Source organism: Harpegnathos saltator, unplaced genomic scaffold (genome assembly GCF_003227715.2).
Source record: "Harpegnathos saltator strain DR-91 unplaced genomic scaffold, Hsal_v8.6 scaffold779, whole genome shotgun sequence".
Taxonomy (NCBI): Eukaryota; Metazoa; Arthropoda; class Insecta; order Hymenoptera; family Formicidae; genus Harpegnathos; species Harpegnathos saltator.
The window spans coordinates 552143-569930 of NW_020230625.1; the positions used below are offsets into that span (position 1 = coordinate 552143).

Consider the following 17788-nt stretch of genomic DNA (forward strand, 5'->3'; position numbering starts at 1 on the left):
AACTTTTAACTAGGTATAAACGTAAGTAATGTTACTTTACTGTATCTTCGTATTACTGAAACATGAATGTATACTTTGATCACTATAAATCACTATAAATCAGATTAATGTGATGTGTCTCGCATGTGTGTTTGTGAAGTCGTATGCTTCCCTGGATCAATAACACCACACTCCTCGTGAATCTCTTCTCATCCTAAAACAGGGCTCTGATATCACTTTTAATGGTCTGCCAATTGAGTCGATATTTTTTAATTATACACAATAAAATTTTCTCTTCCAGATTCCATCTTCACATAAGCTTGATATCTACCAATCAGTATTGCGTAAGGATAATGGCTTTCGGTAGAAGTGTCATATTTTCACATTGAAACGCAATAGAAATCCAAATCAGAATATGACGCAACTGGTACAATCAGAGTCAATTAGTCCTCATTTGATGATTCCCCGATATTATTCCTTAAATTTTAAATCAGCGCACAAGGAGATGTGATCGCTGGGAAATACTATGGACGGCAAACCCGTGTGAAGAGTGATTTCCTCTTTGCTGGGCATTGGAATCACCTGCTCCACCTCGAACTTGTCTCTCTCATAAAATATGTAGTCTAGACAAGCGGAAAAGTTCGGTGTGTAGTTTGTGTATTCCGGCGTGCCGCAAGCGCTGGACATCCGAAGATCCTGCGTCAAGGATACGTTCGCCACCTCTTCCTCGGCGTCTGAAATACAAAACACGCGATAATTTCATGTGGTTTCATGAATATGACGATTATATAGGGTGGCCCACGTAAAGTATTACAAGAATTCATAACTTTAAAAATATTTATCAAATAAAAAGATTGTTCATAAGGAAGTTTCATGTATTCGAGCCTCTCTAGCTATATAAACGTAAAGTCGCCCCCGCTTTCCCTTTAAGGGGGGACGGGGGTAACTTCATAATTTTTAATGGAATCCCCTATAAAATGTTGCATATTTGGATTCTACGGGGAAAAAAACAAGTAAATTTCATCTGAAACATCTGTTTGGAAAATGCTTTTATCAAAAGTTATAAGCATTTAAACCAGTTCAAAACTAACTAAATGTCTGATGATCTGTATTTATTTGTGATCTGTATTTACGTTTCCCGATAAATGTGTTTATTTATGTTTCTTTTGGTTAACATCAAGTATGTACTCTAAGGTCTTTTTTGTTGTATCGCGAACTTTGTGTCAATGGAGTTCAATCATGAATGAAATCGCTAAAGGTTTAAATGCTTATAACTTTTGATAGAAGCATTTTCCAAACAAATGTCTCAGATGAAATTTACTTGTTTTTTCCCATAAAATCCAAATATATGCAACATAGGGGGTTCCATTTAAAATTATGAAGTTACCCCCGTTCCCCCTTATATACCAAGGAGAAGCGGGGGCGACTTTACATTTATGTAGTTAGAGAGGCCTTTTGAATACATGAAACTTCCTTATGAACTTATGAATTTTTTGATTTGATAAATATTTTTAAAGTTATGGACTTGTAACACTTTACGTGGGCCATCCTGTACATATTCTAGTTGCATCTCAAGATATATATAAAGTGATGAGCAAAAATACAGGAGAGAGAAAAGCCAGGACTCCATGGACTGGTAATGATAAAAAAAGAGAGTAACTCACTACTTCTCCAGTCTTCGCAATTCTCCGGAATGTAATTCTCGGTGAACAACCGATATACACCGCGTTCCGGCACGCTATTGAAGTCTCCGCTGAGTAACACGCTCACGTCGCAACCAGGATTCTGTCGACACAGTGAGGTACACTTGCAGTCGTCAATAACAGAATCACAGAAGTGTTGAAGAAAATAACATTTTCCGCAGAACGTTAATTTCCATGAAAAATAATGTTTCTCTTTTTCTCGAAATACTTATTTACCTCCTCCCGTATCGCCTTCGCTACTTCATTTATATACGTGATCGCGTAATATCCTTGTAACAAACGTATGTGGCAGGCGCCGGGTCGAAAGTATAAATGCGTATTGCCAACGACCAGGATCTTAGATGGATTTTCTTTCGATCGTAACGACATTACCTGTGTCACAGCTGAGTTAAATTCGATCTTCTTGATTAATAAGTATCAATAACGCAAGAGAAATCGTGCACGATCATACCTGAACGGTCGTGTTCCTATTTAAAAATCTCTCCTTCACTCTGTCATTCTCGATCTTGCTCCAAACTTCCTTAAATTTGGGGGAATCAACATCGTGACTTATCACTTTGGATTCGACATTTAACATGTCGAATCTCTCATGATTGAAGAACATAGCGAGTCCCTCGCTTATCACGTTCTTCGTCACGTATATACCATCATAGTACAGCATGGACAGAGATGGTAACAAGTCTTGTTCGTATATTTTACGGTCTACCTCTTGCAGACAGATTATGTCGCTATTAAATCCTGCGGCAATAACAAAAAATAATATAACAATAACATTATTACTTTGACGGTAGTCAAAATAAGTACTAATTATGAATGTCTTATTTGCAGATTCTGCTACGTTTGATAAAACGATCTAACACGACTGGTAAATTGCTTGGCACATACCTACAATTTCTTTGAGTATCAATAGCTTTCGGTAGTCTATGTCCAATGCATACTCCGGACAGTACGGAAACAACACGTCCTTGGAATAAACGGAATCAGTGTACGCGTCTGCCAATATATTGTAAGACATTATTCTGAAACTTAATGTTTTTCGTTCAAGTATACAGTATATAGTACCTTTGTCCAGTACGATATATAATATGTTTTAAGTATCACACGTTCAAACACCTATTTTACATCCAATGTTCTATATATACTTAAATGTATACTAAATTTTATATTTACTATATTTACTATATATAAATATATACAGTATTTTGCTAATGTCATACCTTTTGCCCGATAGTCTGTTTTTTGTGAATTCATGTCGAATGTCAAACGGACACAAACCAGGACCAGCTTCTACAGTATTCTTCGATTGCACTTCAATGATACAACCAGAGTCTGACTCATTCCATGGCACACAGCTAATTTTCATGTTACAGCCAATGTCTGGTACATTTGGTATATATAGATATCCCTCATTCACATGGACCCATGAATCCGGTTTATTGTTGACAGCATTGTTCCTATACCAGTTGAATATCGATCGCTTCTTGTCAGTATATAGTGCTTCAAATTTAGTTGGATAAGTTGGAAAGCCCACCAGCATGCTTGTAGGCAGTGAAATGTTAGAGATGTAAGGTATGTTCCGTTTCACTATATATGTCTTTTCCAAGATAACTAGCTTGAGTTCTGTCGGTTCTTGTAGTAAGCTCTTGCAGGATATATTGCCATCCACCTGGATATCATTCTTAAGAAGCATTATCTTCCCAGAATCTACATTATCGAGTGGTAGTACAGGTACTTCACAAGCAGTGTTCTTCTTTTTCTTCCTCTCTGCCTATATAAAAACAATCAATTGATCCTTATATTATTTTATTGTATTTCATTTCAATATTTGCCTATATTATTTAATATTTTGACAGATATGTTTTTCAACAAAATTGACAAGTGCATCCTAGCATTAGGGATTCACCGTTACATTTTAATATCTTCCTTACCTTATTGTTTATATATTTACAAACATTTGTATTGATCCTACTGAGAAAATTGTTGACGCTCTCTGTGGCTTGCCTGGAAAAGTTAAACTGACGATCTACTTTTGCAACTTCATCCACATAGCGAAAGGAGATGTCGAACACATCACTGTCTTTCTCATAGCGAAGGAACGCCTCGTTCATCTTTAATATGTGCTTCGGTTGCGTATGGGTGTTACGAACAGGCAAAATTCGTGCAATAATCGACGAGGCTAGATAACTTCTCTGCACCAACAACTTAACTGGAAACGTGCTTTGCATTATAACTGACTATATCATTTATATTGACCTGAAAATAAGCTTAAAAATATAGAATAGTTTTAAATACAGACATATATGTTTCTTGTGCTAAGAGATATTAATATATTATTGATATTTTTATATAAGTGTTAACGAAAATATATTTTATGTTTATACCTATATAACCTCACATTCTGAAGAAAGTGCAGGCACATATCGGCTGTATTCCGATATTCACTGCCAGTACTGAAATTTTATAGTATACGTGACACAAACTATGTACTTTCAGTACTGGCAGTGAATTTCGGAACACAGCCTACATCTGACATCACAAATATCCGACATAGACCAATCAGATAAATCAAATTTAACTTAATCCAAGCTAAACAATAACTACGATTGGTTGGCTGCGTTCCGATATTCACTGCCAACACTGAAATTCTATAATATACGTGACATAAACTATGTACTTTCAATATTGGCAGTGCATTTCGGAACGCAGCCTCTATGTGCTACAGAAGTAATTTTTTTCTCCGACTCTTGCAGATTAATATAACTTCGTGAATATCTATTATCTCGTGTTCGATGAAAAGGAAAGTGATGTATGGGCATGTTGTGTGTAGAGGATATAATTTCTAGACAATTTAAACTTATATTCTATGCATTGATAAAATATATTACTGCCAAATGTTCTAGAGTATGTTTATACTTGTACATACGTTAAATCTGTGAGTTTACGAAACTTAAAAACATTTACTGCTTTTCTTTTTTTTTATCCTTATGACTTTCAGCAGCAACTCGAGGAGGCAAATTGTACTTGTATGTTAAGAATCTTCGAGCTGACAAAATGTACAGAATGTTTGCTAATATATCGCAGAAGCAATTAATCGTCGCTGTTAAAAAAAGGTATTATTATTAGATATGATATATTATTGATTTAATAACTAATTTTATTATATAATATAAAAAATATTTACATATTTATCTCCTAGTAAATGTTCCTTATTGTATAACAATTTTTAATTTTTTAGTTTTACGCAAACAAAATACTTTAACACTTGGCAAAAATGTAATTTCTCCTCTCAGAGAGAACCTCCTGGTTTAGAAGGTTCTCTTACAAAGAAAAGCGTTACACCATTTCCACCACTGACAGAACCTGTCCCTAATTTGCCAAAAGCTGTTTATTCCACCGCAAAAGAAGAACATCAAACAACACAAATCACAGTTTTATCAAATGGTTTAAAAGTAGCATCAGAAAATCGGTTTGGACAATTTTGTACTGTAGGTGGTAAGTGTTAAATTTTTATAATATAAAATGCAAATATCATTGATTGCAGCCCATAGATCTGTTTGTTTTCAAAGAACTTTTGAACCAGTCGACACTAATGCAATAAGTGAAAGTAAAAGAAAATAATATACTTGTTTTACTCTAATATATCGCATTAGTTTAAAAGCTCTTTGAAAAGAAGCAAAGTTAATATAATTACATTATATTTACATGGGTTTGTCTAATTTAATTTTTAGTTCTTATTGATTCTGGTCCAAGATATGAAGTGGCATATCCTAGTGGTATCTCACATTTCCTTGAAAAACTGGCATTTGGTGTAAGATTAAATATTGTTCTATTTTTTATATATAGCAAGCAGATTATAGTAGTTTATTAACATATATCTTTAACTAGTTTAATTCTGTAATATATATATATATATAATTGTAAGTCCATTAGGATAAATAACTTAGGTTTACAAACTACTGAAAAGTCTTTTAATAAATGCTTATATCTCTATGACAAATACACATACGTGTTATTTCAGTCTACCAACACATACAGCAGCAAGGATGAAATAATGTTAGCATTGGAAAAGCATGGTGCTATATGTGATTGTCAAGCATCTAGAGATACATTCATCTATGCAGCATCAGCACAACGTCATGGACTGGATTTAGTAACTCAAGTTCTGGGTGATGTTGTTTTAAGACCACAAATTACAGATAAAGAGGTACATATGCAATATGTAACATAAAAATTGTTTTGTACTTTGTTATTTAATCAAATTGAAATATTAACAAATATTTTTAAGAATATGTTCATATATATATATATGATAGATATAGATTAAAATAAAATCATTTTAGATAGAAGTTGCTAAACAAACAGTACAATTTGAATTGGAGTCTTTACACACTAGACCGGAGCAGGAGCCCATATTGATGGACATGATTCATGCTGTAAGTTCTAATTTTTAATAAATTTTCTAAATTGATCTGAAACTTATACATTGAATTTATATATTTCTTTAGATATATAAAAAATATATATTGTGATAATTAAAATATAAATTTATTATAAATATTATAAATATTAAAATATATAATTATGAATATGATTTGTTGATAGGCTGCATACAGATACAACACATTAGGCTTACCCAAGATCTGTCCAGAAAACAACATTGAAAAGATTAATAGAAAAGTTTTGCACACGTATCTCAAGTACCATTATGTACCAAGTAGAATGGTAGTTGCCGGGGTTGGTGTGGAACATGAAGATTTGGTCCATGCCGTTAATAAGTAATAACCATAAATTCTCAGTAGATGGTAACAAAATGATTCAGAAATAATCCGATAGATTTTCCGAAATAAGCAGAACACATTCTAACATTATATTCAAAGTATCTCTTAAAAATTTTATTTTTCTATATATATAAAAGTGTTAATAACGTTTTCTTTTACGTAGATATTTTGTCGAAGAAAAACCCATCTGGGAGGAACAGACCGATCTTATTCTGCCGAATAATGAAAATAGTGTCGATAGATCTATTGCACAATATACAGGAGGATATGTTTCAGTATGGTCATTCATATATTTTGTTGAAGCAACTGCTTTATCATAAAATGAAAATATAAAGATATATGAATTAAAAAAATAAGAATATAATAATTTACGTTTTTATAGGAACAATGTAACGTTCCGACTTATGCAGGACCTAGTGGTTTGCCTGAATTGTCACACGTTGTCATAGGTCTAGAAGGTTGTTCCCATCATGATTCAGATTTTGTTGCTATGTGTGTGTTAAATATGATGATGGGAGGTGGTGGCAGTTTTAGCGCAGGTGGTCCTGGAAAGGGCATGTATACGCGTTTGTATACCAACGTGTTAAATAGGTAAGACACAGTTACTTTTATATCACTCTGTATGTTCCATTCAGATGTAAAGTAAAAAAATAGTTAAGAATATCATTTTAAATGATTGATGTTGCAGGTATCATTGGTTGTATAGTGCAACGGCATATAATCATGCTTATGCTGACACTGGACTGTTTTGTATCCACGCCTCATGTACAGCGCCTCACATGAAAGAAATGGTAGAAGTAATTGTACAGGAAATGGTCGCGATGGCAAATGGAGTTACAGACACTGAATTAGCGGTATGATTGTGTTTCATAATTATATTCTCTTTTTTTATTATGATTATATTTTCTTAAAATGTTCATCAAAATAATGTAAGATATTATTCTCTATATATTATTAACATATATTCGCATAAGTTCAATGCATGTGCGACTGCAAAAAAAATAAAAGTAAAAAAATCAATCATATGTAAACAAATTAGCTTCAATCTTATTAAATCGCTATTTTATATAATTATATTTTATGTAATAATTGCACACGTTAATAATTCTATTTTTTATGCAGAGAGCAAAGAAGCAACTGCAATCCATGTTACTTATGAATCTAGAACAACGGCCGGTTGCATTTGAAGATATAGGTAGACAGGTCTTGGCAACTGGTTCCAGAAAACGATCAGAATATTTCATACAAGCCATTGGTAAGCCACATACAGAGAGTTCTGATTTAAAATAAATTGAAAGATTTTAATTTTTTTTATAAAACCAGTATGTCAGCAACACTTATAAGAAAAAATTACATTTACAGAAGAAATATCCAAAGACGATATTAATAGGGTAACAAGGCGATTATTGAAATCACCACCTTGTATGGCGGCGCGCGGTGATGTGAAAGCTGTTCCTTCTTTATCGAATGTTCAAACTGGCTTAATCGATGCACAAGGTCGGTTGCCCGGTTCTCGTAGCAGATTGTCACTTTTCCGTTAAAATCGCGCTAGCTTTTTCAATCTAAATAAATGTTACTTAATCAAGTTTAATGAATTAAGAATTTGAATACTTAACATCTGTTTATACATTGACAATTAAACTTTATATAAGATAGGACATATATGTATCTACGTAATTAATTAATCTCGATATCTTTAAAACAAATACTGTAAAGTTTTTAACCTTAAAATTTTACACGTGATGCAAGTGATATATCGGAAAGAACAATCACATCGTTATAAATGATTTTCTAAAATTCTATATATTTGTAATGTATTGTTTTCTGATATATTCATTGTTATTTATATTTTATATCTATATTTGATAACGTTAAATTAACAAAAACGTAAAATTATTTATTGTTCAGCAGCACAAAATAAAGAAACAAAAGAATTTTACCATCGAACGGAAACATGATGCAAGATGCGCAAGATCAAATACTTGATTAATACTTGATTGATGCTATATATTATATATCGTATTATATTGAATGATAGAATTTCATCAAAAAATTGAAATACATAGGAAGAAAAACAATTGAAATTATACAAGAACAAAACTAAATGTTGTTTTTAAGCTTTTAACAATTGGCATAATTTAAAAAAAATTGACAATTAAAAAAATTCATTATTTATAATATATATATTGGAATTAAATTAAATACAGATTCGTTGTATAGCCTCATTCTTTTGCATTCGTATATTACGTCTCTATTTCTTCTAGTGTCTGAAGAAATGAAGCTTTTTTCTGAGCTATACGATTTTTTCTTTCTGCCAATGATAACTTGGCGCGATTCCATCTCTTTTTAATTGGTTCTTTATCTCTGATGATCTTCTTATATTCTGGGTCAGCTCGGATCGCTTCATGAGCCTTCTTATAGATGTTCTCAATCTAAATAAAAAAAATTTTTTTGTTTAATGTCTATATACATGTATATATATGGATTAATGATAGTGTAACATAAGTTTACTTTGATAAATTATATTTCAAATATTCAAAATTATATTTCAATCGAGAGCGAGGCATAGTAGACAGCACATTAGTCTACAAAGCCGAAGATCAATTCCCAGCAGAACCCAAATATTATGTTAATCGATCGCTCTCCTCTCGGAAGGCAATGGCAAATCACCGAGAGTTTATATCCCTGTCTAGTAAAATCTCTAATACTGCCGTTCGGAATACATGTAGATAATTTAAATACGCAACGCATGTATATCGAAAGAGAGATCATCAATAGCACATCAAGATCCAAGATATTTCAATTGCTTACGTCGTTTGCAGAAATTCCATGCTTAATATACTGCGAGAATTGTCTCTTGAAGGCTTCATCGTCCTCCTCTTCAAGAGTTCTCATATAATTGGCAACATGCTGACCCAATATATGTTGCCTATGTATTTCTGCATTGAATGTTTTTGTTTCGTTATCGAAACCTGGAAATCTTTTAGTGCTGTAAAGATAAAAAGTTGTTAAAACAACTGAATTATAGGATATATTTTAAAAATTGTAAAACTAAATTTATCACCTATGAGGAATATCAAGGCCTCCATCAACTGCGCCTTTCATGGCACCAAAAACTCGTGCACCTGTTGTAGTGCGCATTAAACCAGTATCCAGGTAACATCTAAATGCACCTGGACCACCATCTAATTCCTCAATATTAAATTCATCACCAGATACTTCCGTGTTACCAACATACAAAGTATCAAGGCCTAGTTTCTTCAGCAACTAAGAAAATAAAAAATTGATTTTAACATTGGCTAATTTCTTAATATAATCTACACATATTTGACAATTTTATCATCAGATTATAATAATTGGGAACCTTAGTTTTCTTCAGTGAAACATCAAAGCGAGCTGAGATTATATATCATCATGTTAAAGATCACTCCATATGTTTTTTATAAATATATTTTGGAAAGTAATCAGGAAAAATAACTTACTCTTCTTGCTAAAAGTAAACCAGTGCAATATGCAGATGCATAATTAGTAAGGCCAACTTTTATTCCATATTTTGGAAGCTCATGGCTATAAGCAGCACATACAATTCTGTCTCCTTCAATCCGTGAATAAGCCACCTTATGATATAATATATATTAGTTATACAATTTATACAAATTATATAATACAAATTTAATATAAAATATTAAAAAATAAATTAAGGCTGAATATATTATTCTATTTACCTGGCAAGTAATATCTTTGTTAGATATTCGTACAATCAATCTGTACTTAGGAGTATTATACTTATTTTTGTCTTGTATGGTCAATCTTTTTCGAGCATAATAATCAGTCTTTCCTTGACGACGCCTCTTAAATTTAACTTGATACCGTTTAAAGTACTGCTTATTCTTAACTATTTTGATAAAACCCTATACAAAAGTTTATAAAAATTAGAATCAGATAAGAAATGATATAATTGAGATGATTTTTGTAACTGTAATATCCAGGATTAAAAGGATTTTTTTTCATTATTCATTATTATTCATAGAAATAAACTAAATCTGCAGTAAAAATCATCAATTAAATATTATTTTCCAATGAGATAAATTATATAATTAACATGGTTCATGGAATTTTCATTGTATGCTATTTTCTTTAAAGACATTCTTTACAAATCCACATATAAGAACACTTTTATATTGGACATTTTATATAAGGAATTTCATAAGGAATTATGGTTATAAGAAAGTTACAGAAATCACTCACAGACATGTCACATATATGATTATACAGAGTGTCCCATTTAACTTGAGACATCAAAATAACTCGAAAACAAAGAAAAACAAAAATCGCTGAAACATAAATTTTTTCTTTAAGGTGACCTCGTAAATAAAAATCTAACGTTAAATCACCACGATCAACCACACCAGAAAACATGAAAGAACGAATTCGAAATGCCTGTCGCGATATCCGTCCAAAGACTTTATTATCAGTGCATCGATCTTTTATTAATCGCATTAACAAGTATTTGGAAATGGAAGGCCATCATTTTGAGCATTTATTATAATACGTTTATTTTATTCATTTCGAATAAAAATCGGAATTACTTCGTACGATATCTTCGAAAGTAATGATAAAATAAAAAAAATTTTTCTGACAAGAGTTAATTGTTTTTTTATATAGAATATGCTTCCGTCATAAAAAATATAGGTTTTCATTTAAAATAACAAAGTTGGCCTTAAAATCACCTTGAGGACGTCCACCAAATGAAAAAGGAATCATGCCATTTTACTCGTCCTCGGAATTCGTTCGACACATGTTTCAGCGATTTTTATTTTTGTTTTATTTTCCAGTTATTTCGATGTCTCACGTTAAATGGGACACCCTGTATATTTTGAAATAAAAAATAAGTATTAAAATTATACAAAAATGGAAAATGTGTAAATCTTTCCACAAAGAACGCAACCACGAAGCAATGACGAATCTGTCTGGGAAATAAGCATCCTACTTTCTCGCTCTTTTTTAATAATTGACTTGTATTTATTATAATTGAATTTATCTTAAGGAAGAATAATATCAAGGAAAATAATGTTATTCTTAATATTACGAAAAGATAACTTCAATCATACCATCTTGCCGAACTATCCCAGCCGTACACCTTAAACGCTTGTGAGAGAAAAGAATTCTGTAGCTTAATGATGCGCACTCGTGGGAACTGGTGGGGGGACCTGGAAATAGTGATGTTTATCGATATTCGAAATTATCGACTATTCGATATTATTTCACTTTTGATATACAAATATCAAATAGAAAAAATATGGAATAGCATATCGAATAAATATATTTTATTGGCGTACATTTATTGAATATTTATTAAAAAGTCTTTATTTTTCACATAAGCATTATCCCGAATCTATAAAGGCTCGTCTACATTAGCTGTAAAGCCCGTATGAGACTATGGATTGGGATTGAGATTAGATTGAAATTTGACCAATTGAAAAAGAGAAAATAATCTCAAGTATAGTAAACTTACTCCTGATTGGTTAAATTTCAATCCAATACTCAATCCCAATCCGTAGTCTGATACAGACTTAAGAGAATGGGCCAGAGCACAGACTTCTGCATAACGCATAATACACAACGCATAAGAGAATCAACCAATTAGAGTTCTTCATTTCCCTTCTCAGGACAGAAATTAAGAACTCTGATTTGTTGATTCTCTTATGCGTTGTGTATTGTACGTTATGCAGAAGTCTGTGCTCTGGCCCTAAGGCTGTAAGGTTGCAAAATACGAAATGAAATATTTTCATTCGCTGACAGCTTACGTTACAGCCTTACAGCCTTAAGCCAACGGCACATGGTGCTTGTTTTCGTGCTGGATTGCTTGCTGGATGAAAATACTGCGTTCTGATTGGTGCATTTCCATCCATCTTCGGAAAAGTACCAATCAGAACGCAATATTTTCATCCAGCAAGCAATCCAGCACGAAAACAAGCACCGTGTGCCACTGGCTTTACTCTTACAGCTATTGTAGACGAGCCTTTATTCTTGCAGCCATTGTAGATGGGCCTTAAGGCTGAATTTAATAAAGCGGATGAACATAAAAAAACGTAAGCAATAAGACGTAATAAAGAAATTGACCAATCACAATCAATTATTCTCGTAAATTTTAAAATGGCGATCTTAAATTTAAATTATGATTGGTCGATTTACTTACTGCTTATGTCTTACTGCTTAAATTCGTTTATATGCTATGGCTCTAAAGCGTCGTCTACAATGGCAGTAAGCAGTAAGAAGTAAGTGTGAACAGTAAGAAATGGACCAACCACAGTTGATTATTTTTGTCATAATCGACTGTGATTGGTTTATTTCTTACCGCTTACGCTTACTTCTTACTGCTTAGGGCCATCACACGTAGCAAAATTTTAACCGTAACCGTAAGGTTGTAAGAAAACTGACCAATCACAGTCGATTATTATAATGTCACAAGAGAAAGGATCGACTGTGATTGGCCAGTTTTCTTACAACCTTACGGTTACGGTTAAAATTTTTCTACGTGTGATGGCCTTTACTGCCATTGTAGACCACGCTTTAAGCCGGGTTTATAATAGGGGTGTTTACTTCTAGCAATCTAATTTGTAATCGAATTGGAGGCAGTGATATAAACTGACTTTAGAAAAAGTTCCCTAGACTAATCCGATTTATGAAACGTGTCCTCGGAGCAATCCGATCAGGGTACCTATTATGGAACTCGTCGGAATCGATTCCGATCAGAATAATTCCGTTTCCCCTAGAAAAGACATTGGCCGCGTTCAGTAGAACAAAGTGATCAGAGAGCGCTTAGTGATTATTGTCTATGATTGGAGCATTCTTTTAGATTCTTCATAGACCCAGAAGTATTTACCAATCAGGAGCGAGATTCAGTAGAAAATCTAGTAATGTTGTCCAACTGTTGAGTCTGCTGAATGCAGCCAATAGAAATCTAGAAAGTAATGAAATAAATTCGATCGGAATCGATTCCGACGAGTTCCATAATAGGTACCCAGATCCGATTAGCTCATGACGAGTAGAGAAGGACGTGGTTTATTTACTTGTGATTTACATTTCAAATCATATTAATACGAATCAGGCAAAATATATAGGTATGTACTTTATGAATCTTATAATTACTTTTCTAGTCAAAGCAATCTACTGTGAAATCACTGTGAAAATCAAAATTGTCACTTTGCACTGCGAAATGAAATATGAATAATTAAAATTGACTGACATAATAGGTTAAGAAACCTGTCATAATAATGAATTATAGCAGTTGTTTGATTTACTAATTTTTTTTGTAATTAAAACAACAAGAAAATTAACGGTAACCTCAGCAAAGTACAAAAGAATTAGGCTAAGAAAGTGCTTTTCTGTTAATTATACAAAAAACAGGAAAGTTGGGTGAAATTAATTAAAAAACTTAACTCTTTTATATTTTACTACGACTATCCCAAATCTTCTTGTTATTTGATTAATTTTTTTTTATTTTAAATAGCAAAATATTTTCTGGTCCTAATGACTTTGTACTTTGTTGTGACTATCTGAAACCTTCTTGTTATTAATTTTATTAAAAAAAAAATCAAATAACAAGGTGGTTTGAGGTAAGTACAAAGTATAAGGGAGTTAAATTTTTTACCGATTAGTTTTACCCAATTTTCTTGTCTTTTGTGCAATTAATAGCAAAATACTTTCTTCTTCTAACTTGTACTTTGCTGCGGCTATCTTTAACCTCCTTCTTATTTGTTTTATTAAAAAAAAATAAATGAAACTGCTATAATTTGTCGCAATAACAGATTTCGTAATCTGTAATATTAGTCAACTTCAACTATTCATATCTGGCTTTGCAGTGTAGAGTGACTATTTTGACTTTCAAATATGGTTGCATTAAAACACAATATAATGGTATACATGGTTGCTATGCATTAAAACACAATATAAATATGTGAATTTCAACCAAATCGGAAGTGAAAGTCTAAATTGGATAATTACCTAATTTTCAACTTCCTTCAAATGTCTATTGACAAGATATATTTATATTTCACCGATATATATTTTCAAAAAGTTAATAAACTATAATGAATAACCTGCCACTCCTCGGATAGACAGAATACTGAACATAGTATGGTCTTTTTATTACTACAATAATTTTGTATTAATTTAGTTCTTTTGCCAGCATATTGGTAGCAATTTTTATGACAATAGAAAATTTCTGCAATATTGACACAATTTTCATGGCATCAGATGCCTTCTTTTACATATTAACAAAATTCTGTTTTGTACAAGGATGCATCTTGACGTATTTATGCTAGTCTATTAGTTTATCTGTGTCTACTTCAATTATTAGCACATAAGTTTATCAAAATAATCATTTTTTTAGAACTTGAAAATCAGTATGGCATGTGAACAAGAGGAAAACCTATGTGAACAGGATCAATACGGTATATATATCATATTATTGAAAAGACAATGTTTCCCAGTAAACATCAATTAACAGCAACATAACATAAATATTACAATATCTCATTGTCTAATTTAAATATAACATATAACGTGCATGTTATGTAACAGTTACATTGTTGAGTAGAAAATTATAATATTGATATTATGTTATTGACAGTTTGTGTTTATATGTAACTCTGTTATATATAAAGTATATGTAACAGAGTTACGTATAAATACAAACTCAATAGGTTTATAAACATAAATAGGTAACACTCTGTTACCTGTGAATTTTTATTGTAATATAAGAAATGGATTTTATTATTGCCAACCTATAAACTTCTTGATTGCCAAATATCCACAAGGCTACAGCTATCTGTTTCTCTAGTAGTATCTTAGGCCAATTGTCTAGTTGCAATAAGTATGGTCCAATATGTTGTATCAATACTTCAAAAGTTTCTCTTCTGACGTGAAAATGTGTTTTAAAATCTAAAAGAAAACATATACATATATAACATGACAAAACAATATTATATATACATTATATAAAATATTTAAAAAATTTTATATGCTTATATTATTTTATATACCTATACGCGTGTACACATATTAAACGATATTTAAATAAATCTTTGTTTTGTTTATAAGTATTGAACCTATATTATTGAAATTACTGTTTAACATTGTTATATTCAACTCAGTAAATATGTGTGTATATTTACTGTGTGTCCTTCTTACCTATCAATGAATAATAAAGAACGACGTTTTCATAAAAGTTATTAATTTTAATATGTTCTTCTCTTACTCTATGTATTTGCCATTCAGGTTCATTTTCCTCGTCATCATTAAACATATTCCATAAAAGTAATAAATCCATGTTTGTGTTCTATAAGAATATTTATAAAAATATTTTTGTTAAACAAGAATATGAATCAAATTATAAGTTACCTAAGATATATACCTAAGATATGTATGTATACTCAACTATAAAAGATTAGGTTTGATATCTTAATATGGTTTTTTCGAAATGCAAATAAATCAAGATGCAATCACGTCCTTTACTTGTTATGAGCTAATCGGATTTGATCGGATTGCTCCGAGGACACGTTTCATAAATCGAATTAGTCTAGGGAACTTTCTTTAAAGTCAGTTTATATCACTGCTTCCAATTCGATTACAAATCAGATTGCTAGAAATAAACACCCATGGATACTTTGTTCACTCAATGGATCAGCTGTGGGCCTTACATGTCGGACGGTAACTATGGAGGGGGTAACGGTTGCATTTCTTTGATAATCTAGGGCAGAGCTGGACACGATCTGCACATTTTGAGCGAAATTTAGTAGGTGATGCCTACCGTCCCCCTCACACCGCTCCGCGCCCAGCGGCCGGGACGACGATCGCGGTTCACTCAAGCCCATCGCTATATAAAGCCAGCGGCACACGGTGCTTGTTTTCGTGCTGGATTGCTTGCTGGATGAAAATACTGCGTTCTGATTGGTACATTTCCGAAGATGGATGGAAATATACCAATCAGAACGCAGTATTTTCATCCAGCAAGCAATCCAGCACGAAAACAAGCACCGTGTGTCGCTGGCTTTAGAAATCAGCTGCGGCGTCACATTATCATTAAAATTTGATTTGAATGAATATATAATCTCGTTGAATAAAGAACACATTTTGTGTGCCAAAGATGCTGCTAACATTGAAACCGGATCACAAGAAACATGTGTTGTTTCTAACCGAACAATCATCACCAGGTACGAGTAAACTACTTATCAATATTTAAATTTATTTTTGCTATGAAACATCCGAAGAAATAATCGTGATTTTCGCAGTTCTACAAGATTTTTGCAAATTAGCTTTGGATTATCTACAAAAAGGTCCGAATGTTAAAATGTATAATGCTGCTGCTCGTAAGTAGTAGATTATTACTATTTTCAAAGTAATCTATAATTAATTGTATATCTAAGAGCCTTTATTGCTTAATATTTATTTATCTTGTACTTGTTTCAGAAAAGTTGAACGTTGAGTTGGATGTGATAGAAAATTCAGTTAAGGGTTTGGTTAACCTTTTGCTGGAAAGCTGTAAGCACAAGGTAAACAACACATGAAGTAAATATCTCAATTTATAATGGCATATTGCTTACTGTACTTATATTTTGTAGTTGAATGCGGAAGATTTCCGGGATTCTGTCATTGCTTTAGGTTTCACAGAAGAGAAGGAGGCAATACTAAGCAAACTTTATGATGTCAAAAAAGATGAAGTTACAGATACACTTGAAGAAATTGGATTTCAACTGCCTAAGTATCACGACATGGAATGGAGATTTGAAGTTCAAGTAATACAGTTTACAAGTTACTTTTTAATTTCTATCTATGTTGATATAATTGAATTATGTTATACTTGTTACAGACTGCCTCTAGGTGCCTTCTGAAGCAAGTTGCACCACTCGTTACCCTGGATCTATCATTAAAAAATCCCAACAATTCAGATGAGATAGAACATGTTTTGTTACAAACAGATCCTACCAACTTACTCCACATAACTCAACAGTTGGAAGAGGCTTTACAAGAGAGTCGTAGCCAACATATTCGGAGGATATCCAAAGCAATAAAATAAGCAGAGATTTTTTGTGATTTCATATATATAATTATGATTTAAGATATTAAATAATATAATTTATGAAGAAATATGAATTTAAGATTAAATAGAAAAATGTTGACTCATACAATAAATATAACAACAATTCTAATCACATTTGTCATTGACATCTGTAAAGTTTCACTCTAGCCAGCTTACCTTAAATAATAATTGACAGTAATCTTACATGCATCGCACATCCACGGGTCTAATATGTATGCATCTAT

The 17788-nt window shown here is 32.1% G+C and overlaps 5 protein-coding genes across 14 annotated transcripts; 2 read left to right on the top strand and 3 right to left on the bottom strand.

Annotated features, from left to right (window-relative positions):
* Window positions 1-16: 16 nt before the first annotated feature.
* On the bottom strand, window positions 17-4141 carry LOC105189775 (2',5'-phosphodiesterase 12). 5 transcript variants are annotated; one of them, XM_011152094.3, is made up of 8 exons: window positions 4064-4141; window positions 3611-3888; window positions 2900-3450; window positions 2568-2707; window positions 2134-2420; window positions 1899-2054; window positions 1644-1764; window positions 17-713 (listed from the first exon to the last, which is right to left on the bottom strand). In XM_011152094.3, the coding sequence occupies exons 2-8, from the start codon at window positions 3788-3790 to the stop codon at window positions 451-453; spliced, it is 1698 nt and encodes a 565-aa protein (XP_011150396.1). In that variant the 5' UTR covers window positions 3791-3888; window positions 4064-4141; the 3' UTR covers window positions 17-450. The 5 variants fall into 5 exon arrangements, with proteins under 5 accessions (XP_011150396.1, XP_011150394.1, XP_011150395.1 ...); XM_011152092.3 differs by having other exon boundaries at window positions 3611-3935; window positions 4064-4139; XM_011152093.3 differs by having other exon boundaries at window positions 2568-2701; window positions 3611-3946; window positions 4064-4139.
* A 281-nt stretch (window positions 4142-4422) lies between these two features.
* Window positions 4423-8118, top strand: LOC105189778 (mitochondrial-processing peptidase subunit alpha). Of its 5 annotated transcripts, none has more exons than XM_019844478.1 (12): window positions 4423-4614; window positions 4678-4792; window positions 4918-5174; window positions 5411-5490; window positions 5701-5886; window positions 6023-6115; window positions 6285-6457; window positions 6624-6735; window positions 6843-7051; window positions 7149-7314; window positions 7583-7715; window positions 7823-8001. In XM_019844478.1, the coding sequence occupies exons 2-12, from the start codon at window positions 4734-4736 to the stop codon at window positions 7999-8001; spliced, it is 1647 nt and encodes a 548-aa protein (XP_019700037.1). In that variant the 5' UTR covers window positions 4423-4614; window positions 4678-4733. The 5 variants fall into 5 exon arrangements, with proteins under 5 accessions (XP_019700037.1, XP_019700039.1, XP_011150404.1 ...); XM_019844480.2 differs by having other exon boundaries at window positions 4429-4583; window positions 4681-4792; XM_011152102.3 differs by having other exon boundaries at window positions 4434-4614; window positions 4681-4792.
* A 508-nt stretch (window positions 8119-8626) lies between these two features.
* LOC105189779 (60S ribosomal protein L5) lies at window positions 8627-11662 on the bottom strand. Its single transcript, XM_011152103.2, has 6 exons — window positions 11572-11662; window positions 10186-10371; window positions 9943-10077; window positions 9525-9727; window positions 9272-9449; window positions 8627-8892 (listed from the first exon to the last, which is right to left on the bottom strand). Exons 1-6 carry the CDS (start codon window positions 11572-11574, stop codon window positions 8704-8706), a joined length of 894 nt encoding a protein of 297 aa, XP_011150405.1. The 5' UTR covers window positions 11575-11662; the 3' UTR covers window positions 8627-8703.
* A 1804-nt stretch (window positions 11663-13466) lies between these two features.
* On the top strand, window positions 13467-17577 carry LOC105189780 (COMM domain-containing protein 2). 2 transcript variants are annotated; one of them, XM_025306421.1, is made up of 7 exons: window positions 13467-13584; window positions 14856-14916; window positions 16611-16677; window positions 16756-16833; window positions 16934-17016; window positions 17086-17259; window positions 17334-17577. In XM_025306421.1, the coding sequence occupies exons 3-7, from the start codon at window positions 16611-16613 to the stop codon at window positions 17538-17540; spliced, it is 609 nt and encodes a 202-aa protein (XP_025162206.1). In that variant the 5' UTR covers window positions 13467-13584; window positions 14856-14916; the 3' UTR covers window positions 17541-17577. The 2 variants fall into 2 exon arrangements, with proteins under 2 accessions (XP_025162206.1, XP_019700036.1); XM_019844477.2 differs by lacking the exons at window positions 13467-13584; window positions 14856-14916 and adding an exon at window positions 16156-16174.
* LOC109504470 (uncharacterized) lies at window positions 15035-16103 on the bottom strand. Its single transcript, XM_025306425.1, has 3 exons — window positions 15903-16103; window positions 15656-15803; window positions 15035-15406 (listed from the first exon to the last, which is right to left on the bottom strand). The coding sequence occupies exons 2-3, from the start codon at window positions 15792-15794 to the stop codon at window positions 15198-15200; spliced, it is 348 nt and encodes a 115-aa protein (XP_025162210.1). The 5' UTR covers window positions 15795-15803; window positions 15903-16103; the 3' UTR covers window positions 15035-15197.
* Window positions 17578-17788: the final 211 nt, after the last annotated feature.